General features: G+C 36.8%; 1 protein-coding gene across 1 annotated transcript; it reads left to right on the top strand.

Annotated features, from left to right (window-relative positions):
• The first annotated feature begins 3,761 nt into the window (after nucleotides 1–3,761).
• On the top strand, nucleotides 3,762–5,888 carry LOC106517591 (elastase-1). Its single transcript, XM_014008516.1, has 8 exons — nucleotides 3,762–3,873; nucleotides 4,059–4,156; nucleotides 4,272–4,372; nucleotides 4,768–4,893; nucleotides 5,021–5,157; nucleotides 5,266–5,408; nucleotides 5,510–5,659; nucleotides 5,791–5,888. The coding sequence occupies exons 1-8, from the start codon at nucleotides 3,834–3,836 to the stop codon at nucleotides 5,797–5,799; spliced, it is 804 nt and encodes a 267-aa protein (XP_013863970.1). The 5' UTR covers nucleotides 3,762–3,833; the 3' UTR covers nucleotides 5,800–5,888.
• The last annotated feature ends 1,917 nt before the right edge of the window (nucleotides 5,889–7,805 follow it).

The raw sequence follows: 7,805 nt of genomic DNA, 5'->3' as shown, positions 1-7,805 counted from the left end.
GGTATAATTGCAATTAAAGTTTGCAAACAGCTCAGTGGATCAGTTTCACTGCTGTCACCCTGCAGGATGTGTAGCAGCACTGATGGACACGCACACATTTCCTACAGACCAACAGAAACTGATAATACTCTGGGTCTGTTTCAGTGAACAAAAAGCATCCCCAAATTTTTATTTTTATTTATTTTTTTGACAAATMACTTCCCCAGAACAAACAAATGAAAGACTTCTGTTGGCTTTGATCACTGGATAATGTGTAATTTGAAAATTGCATGCTCTTTTATGAGGACTATCCTCAATCACTATGAGGCCATGAAACTCCATGATTACTTGTGTTTCATCTACTTATCACTTTCCAAATGTAATTAACAACTTAAAAAAAAGATGTCCTGATGCATCTCAGTAATCTGGGTAGAAAAAAATCTAAAAGAAAAAATAAGGAGGTCCTCTGGATGGGTTCTTCTTTAGTGAAACGTTCGTCCAAGAGACTTCTTCAGTCTGATAAGTTTCAGGTGAACTCAGCCTTATAAGCACTGCCTCCACATGGACAAACAGGTTAGTCACATGCAAAAGAGGGCCATAGCCTAACAATAGGCTTGATTAGCTCTATTTAGTAAAAAAAAAAAAAAAAGACAAAAACAAGGGGACGTTGAGCCCCGCCTACATCCACTACATTACACGACACCCAAGAACCACAGCATCCAAATCAATAAGTCAGGTGATGGGGCACATGACCCTCTGTGAACAATAGAGATAATCAAGCCTATTGTTAGGCTATGGCCCTCTTTTACATGTGATTAACCTGTTTGTCCATGTGGAGGCAGTGCTTATAAGGCTGAGTTCACCTGAAACTCATCAGATTGAAGAAGTCTCTTGGACGAGAGATGAAACGTTTCACTAAAGAAGAACCCATCCAGAGGACCTACTTATTTTTTTCTTTTTGATTAAAAAAATATATTTAATACTGACTAATGTTGCTAATCTACCAAATTAAATAGAACTGCTATTTTTGGAAATATTGAAACATAATACAAGAGTTGTGTTTTGAAACATTAACAGGCTAGTTGCACAAAAACTGGCATTTGTTTTAACTTATTCGATTTTGAAAATAATGTTTAATGTGCATGTTTGGAGCCAGGTATAAGTGGCAAGCTTTTTAAATCTGATGTGCTTCCTTGATGCAAAGCATTTTGTGTGTACACTGTGCCAGCACCACACCATTTCATTCCACATTTTAAATTTCAAGTGGTCTCAGTGAATATTCAAGAGCATACCATTTGGAGAAGAAAACAACCTTTTTGAGTAAATGTATTGGCCGGTAATATCCCAAAGGTCTGAGAAAGGGAAATTTCCCAAACTCCTTTATAGCAGCAATTCTTCATAATTTCAGGTCATTTTAGCAAATGTTGATCCAGCTGCTTTAGAAAAACATTACATTTTGAAGAAAATGAAAGGTTCAAACCTTGTTAATGTTATACTATTTTTTATATTCATTTATTTTTGCTTTTCTTAAATTTTGAGTTGTCTGTGAGTTCAAATATATATTCTAAAACTGAAAACTAGCAAATGTTGTGATCCCAATGGACATATGCACAGTGAACAATAACACCCTGAAGGGAAAGTAGAATTTATCAGCTCATGGGGAGAAATAACTTAAAAATTGTAGTGGAGCCAGTCACTAGAGGGCGCTCATCTTTTGTGACTTCAGCTTCTTGCTCCAGGTCCTGTATCTAGTTATAATATACAGCATGTTGACTGTTTAGAGTGAGTCTCAGCTACTACTGCATCAAATTTTAGGTCAGTATATGTAAAACTGTGGTGGTTACAGCCATTTTTGTGCTCACTAAAGTCAATTAGCTTGGATGAGGTTCACAAAWGGTAATCAGTTGTAAAGGTTCTTTCAGTGATTATACTCTTAGAGTTAAAATATACTCAGTGTTCATAACTGTACATTAATATGTTTTAGTTTAAAACATAAAACATGGATTAAATGCTTTATTGCCACTCTGGCAACAGTTTTTCCAAAAAGCATTGGCTTAATCAACTTTCACTCTGCGATAACCCTCCACTACTTTCTAGAACAGACCCAATCAGTGCATCCCATTAATTTTTTATTTTATTTTTTTTTTTGGAGCCTCAATTTCCTGACCGTGTGAGTAAGACATCTTTATGGGAACCAAATTGACTGTTCATTAATGAGAGGAAGCTATATCTAGAACCAACATCTTTAATTAACACATCTCCGGCACTTCCTGTCTTTGATCTCGCCGTTTGATTTATGCCTCTGCGAGGGAAAGGTTGGTGGAGGGGTCCGCGAGAAGTTCGGAGGGGATGAAGACACTCCATGAGAAAATGATGAAACCGAGGCGCCCCTGTTGTTCAGGAAGTCCTGCAGCATGAGGACCTTTTCCCCTTTGTGTCAGGGGGCCAGCTCAATTACCAGTCAGCACGGCTATCTATTTAATGACCCGATAGGGCAATAATCCACAATCCGTACCATTTTAATGGCTTTCTGTCTAATTAGGAAGTGCTTTTCAAAAAACTGACACATCTGAGGCCTTGCTATTGTCTAAAAATCCATTGTTAAAATAATCAGTGTGACCAGTTTGGAACTACTAAGTAGTTTTTAAAATTTTAATATATATATTTTTGTGTGTGTGTGTGTGTGTAAAGTCTCATGATGTGAAATAGTGTAGTAATCCCTTTGATTTATTGCTCAATGTCACAAAGGTCAGGACAAAATGGAGCACAGATATCTTTGTCAGCTCTCACTGGTTTTACATCTCTCCACCTGATAATGCACATGTCCCCTTTGTCTTCAAATGCTTTTACATAAAAAAAGATTAGTTTTGATGTTTACTTACATGAAGATGTGAATGTTGAAGCATAAGCTCAGGACTATAGGTCATTTGTCAACATCATGTGAGAAAGAGATTGACGTGTGTCTTCATGATTAAGTAAAAAAAATGAGTTTCTTGCGTTTGTTAGTCTTCAGCGCCCTCTAGTGTTGGGCTGTTACACTATTTAACTATACAGAGGCATGAAATGTCAAATATTCCGTCATTCTCAGCTGTCATACATTCACTTTTTTTCCTTAACATATTTAAAACTACAGGAAAGAAAATGTCTGTTCATATACGTTCACTTGTTAAATCAGAGTTTTGCAGCTCCAAATATCTTCAATTTTATTTTCCAAGCAACTTTTCTTGCACAAGTTTCAAATATGAAAAAAAGAATAATTATGTTACCTCAAAACGTTGCAAATTTTATTAAAATTATTATTTGTTTTTAACAAAATACATGTAATATAACCTAATTCTATCTTCACAGTGTCACAGCTGCCTGTTTTCTCATCCTTGCACAACTGGAAGTTCAAACAACCATAATCAGTTTGTGAAATAAATATTAACAGAAACTTAAACCTGGTTACATCAGACAGTTTATTATTATATTTTGCCGTATGGGAAAAAAACACAAAGCTGTTTTACAAATAACTTTGGTGCTTACAATCTGTTTATCATATAATTTAAGTAGGTGCTGAAACAGATACAATGAACATTAAAAGTCAGAATAAACTGWAAAACAAAACTACACTCTTTGAGTTGCTATGACTCATTTTCTACCTTTTCTGTGAAACATTCTTTGACCRAAGTCAGAGGTGTACTTTAGCTGTGTGTGATAACAGAGCGTGAGACGAACCGCAGGTGCGCACTTAGATTTTCTCGGAATAAAAAAGAACAGCCAAATTATTCCACATCAGCTCAGGGTCAAGTTTGAATATAAAAGTCAGATAGAAGAGTTCATTCTTTGCAGAAGCGCTTTGACAAAACGCAAACATGCTCAGGTTTCTGGTCTTGACGAGTCTCGCTGCCTTGGGTAAGAAAAAGACATCTTTATTTATATGTGACTGCTATCCTTGCTCCTTTCTTAGTCATGTCTGTCAATTTACAAACATTTCCTATCAGCTGGTATAATCTCTGTCTTGATCATTTGCTATATTAAAAAAAACTGACTAACACAAGGTTTCTATCTGAGCTGAGTCTTTGTCTTTTTTTCACCAGTGCTGGCTGAGCTGGAGCCCCAGCCCAGGTACCTGATGGAAAACTTTGGGAGGGTTGTTGGAGGTGAGGTTGCCAGCCCCAATGCYTGGCCCTGGCAGGTACAGTTCAGTTCATTTTTGTGCCTTGTTTCCACATGAAAAGGAAATTAGATGCAGCTATTACAGATAAATGTCAAACGGAGACATTTTTTTAAAAATATATATATCTCATCAGATCTCTCTTCAGTACCAATCTGGCAGCAGTTTCTACCACACCTGTGGCGGAAGCCTGATCCAAAGAGGCTGGGTTATGACTGCTGCTCACTGTGTGGACAGGTAACATAATGATTAACTGCAGCATTCTTTAGCAGACTGAGCTTTATTTGTTCATAGTTTTTTCAGTATTATTATTTCTTTGACCCAAATAKCCCCAACCGACTCCTGTCGCAGTAATGGCATGTGATTTATTTCTGCTAGCTCCAAATGTCACCAGAAGTAGGAAACATGCGCAGAATCATTTATAGCTGTCACACAGAAGACAAAGTGTTTACTTAAAAAAAGGCAAAAACAAATCAAAAGTAATGAGGCAAAAGTAACAAATCCAGTAAACCGATTTATGGTCATTTCTTTCAGATTTTTTTTAATAATAAAAAAGAGTTTTGTAAAAAAAAAAATAAATTATACTCACTTGTACATAATATTTTCTTTGGTTATTTTATAAATTGTTGCAGCCCCAGGACATTTCGTGTGATTCTCGGTGAACATGACCTCAACGTCAACAGTGGCAGAGAGCAAGTCATCGCTGTCAACCAGATTTACATCCACCCCCAGTGGGACTCTAACAGAGTGTCTAATGGGTAAGATTTTCTTTTTTATTCACACCATTGACCCTAAAAGGCAAGTGTTTATTTTAAAAAGTAATAAAGAAAAACATCTCTAGCTTTTTAATACCTTTCTAAAATGACTTTCCCCTCKGCATTACAGCTATGACATTGCTCTTCTGAGACTGTCCTCTGAGGCCAGCCTGAACGCCTACGTCCAGCTTGCCCCTCTGCCTCCCTCTGGCCAGATTCTGCCTCACAACAACTTCTGCTACATCACTGGCTGGGGTCGCACTGCCAGTGTGTTCATTTATTTGTAATATTTGGCACTGATCAGTTGATTACGTTGCTGCTGTTTGGCCTATTTTCTCTAAAGCTCAACGCATTGTTTATTTCATTTTGACCCAGCCGGTGGTAGCCTGTCTGCTCAGCTCAAGCAGGCCTACCTTCCTGTAGTGGACCACCAGACCTGCTCCAGGAGTGACTGGTGGGGCAGCACCGTGAAAACCACCATGGTGTGCGCTGGAGGTGCAGATGAGGCTGGATGCAATGTGAGTTCTGAAAAGTAGCATCCTTGTTCGTGTTACAATTACATATAGACAAGAAAAATGATGTTTATCTCCATATTTTTTCTTAAATTTGTTTTTTTCAGGGTGACTCTGGTGGTCCTCTGAACTGCCAGGTCAATGGCCAGTACTACGTGCACGGTATTGCCAGCTTTGTGTCAGGATATGGATGCAATTATCCCCAGAAGCCCACTGTCTTCACCCGTGTGTCTGCCTACATCGACTGGATAAACTCAGTTAGTGTTAAAAATAAGTACTATTTCTACGTTAGTCGCATTTTGTGGAATAATGACTTAAAACCTCTTGGTATTTCGACAGTTCTCAAAATGTCACGCCTAATTAATTGTTTTCCTTTTTTTTCTTTCAGATCTTGTAATAAGTGTTGGAGCACACAAAGGCAGGTCATGTTTGGCATCAACTGAACCTACAATCTTGTTTAAAAAAATAAACTTGATTAAAACCTTGCATGATTGTTCTTTTGAGTCATTCTACATGCATAAAACTAGCGTTTGTCTCTGTGTGTGCATTTATTAAATCACAAAATAGGAGTGTGGTTAAAGATTAAAAACGTCAACATTTAGATGCTTATGGAAATTCCAAGAAAAGCTATTTTTAGTTTCCCCCTCCGTGAGATGTGTCAACGTGTCACAGGCACGTTTTTTTTTAAATGTGATAATGTCCGAGACAGTCCACAGGTGTTATAGAAATTTTGCTAAAGCTAAACTAAAGGTACACTCAGCGTATAAAAAAAAACAGACGAGCATTTAGAAACACTGAAATGCTTCAAATGTTTGTTTTCCTGCAGTTTCTTACTGTCACAAATGCAGGAATGTCAAGGTTGCACTGGAACTGATCTAAAAGCTTTAGCTTAGATATTTAGCATATATAACTAATGTTAGGAGTAACCAGGTTTAAATGTGTTTTTATCATTTCTATATGGTTTTTATTTTCTGCATTTGCTGAGCTGCAGTTTCAGCCCCGCCGCAGAGAAAGAAGCACTGAGTTGTGGGAGGTGAAAGTGTGCCTTATAGCTCCTCGTGGCCTTGGCAGGTACAGTATCGCACTGTAAAGCAGAAAAGTCTAGAAAAGGGTGTGAGATCCTATTTTTGGTCAACAGTGTTGATAGAAGAGGAAAAAAAGCACAGGAGCAAATGTGAAAGCTTTTTGAGCTGCTTGTGTTTTCGTTTGTTTCAAGATGGTAAACACTTCCCAGTCTGCATTGCTTTATTTACTTGCACCAAATTAATAAAAAAAGTGTGACATTAAAATAACACAATGCAAAGGTCCAATGAGATTTTGTGCACAGACCAAAATATCTGCAGTTGTTGGGATGAGTTTTACATGTAAACGTGTACTGACAGGTAAAAACAATATGTGTCAAATCTGATTATTTAACTAATTAAAAACTAGAGAAATTACATTTTTCTGTGAATGAACAGAATCGTTAATTTAATTGTGAATGTGCATTTAAATTATGAAAGTTTAACTGAATTGTTTAACGTTTAAAGAAGCAGAAAAAACTCTATAATCTGCAAAATTGTTATTACCCAAGCAATAGATAAAATCATTGCTTAAATCTTAAATGAACAAAAGTGAGGCGAATGGCAACATTTTGCAAAACAACTAAAAACAAATCTCAGCAAAGCTAAAACAAGCTAATTTGTAGTTAAAAGCTGAATATAGCAAAGCTGACTGCTTGTCTCATTTTTCATAATTGTCATGTTTGTGCACAAATAAACTTTTATGGTCATCATTCAGCGTTGTCTGTGGATTATCAGTGGCTAACAAATGAAAAGTGTGAACAAGAAAGATTTGTGATTGTAAACCAGCACGGTGTGTGAAGAATAAATTGTCAACCGTACTCCAGGTTTCTCTTCAGAAATATTACAATGGCTCCTATCACTATGAACTCTGAGTAGCTTTGACTGCTGCTCTCTGTGTACCTGGGTTACAAAGACAAGTTTGTTCACTTTGATCTATCATCAAATACCATAAAAAGTTCTTAGATTTGCACATAAAACAGCTACAGTGCCATGTCCCTTGGAGATCTTCAGCTCATTAAAGCCATGGACCAGAGCAGTTCAAAACTGTCGATAATGTTTAGATTCACAGACTGGAATATGGAAGTATTTAGTCTGCGTTGATCGTTTTATAACTTTACTGTCATGTTCGATTGTTTCTTAAAGGGCCTATATTATGTATTTCTCAGGCACATATTTAAATACTATACCATAACAAAGTATCTATGTCACCTTTAGTTGTTATTAAAATGCTGTTTTTATGTTTAAATAGAAAAAATAAACTTCTCTTCTCATCACTTCCTCTTCTAAACACCTTGAAATTGGCCTCTGTCTCTTTAAGAACCTCCTTCTGCTTCTGTTC

The sequence above is a fragment of the Austrofundulus limnaeus genome, unplaced genomic scaffold, assembly GCF_001266775.1.
Source record: "Austrofundulus limnaeus strain Quisiro unplaced genomic scaffold, Austrofundulus_limnaeus-1.0 Scaffold51, whole genome shotgun sequence".
Taxonomy (NCBI): domain Eukaryota; kingdom Metazoa; phylum Chordata; class Actinopteri; order Cyprinodontiformes; family Rivulidae; genus Austrofundulus; species Austrofundulus limnaeus.
Note: the sequence above shows the minus strand (reverse complement) of the source record. Positions and strands in the feature narration are given on the sequence as shown.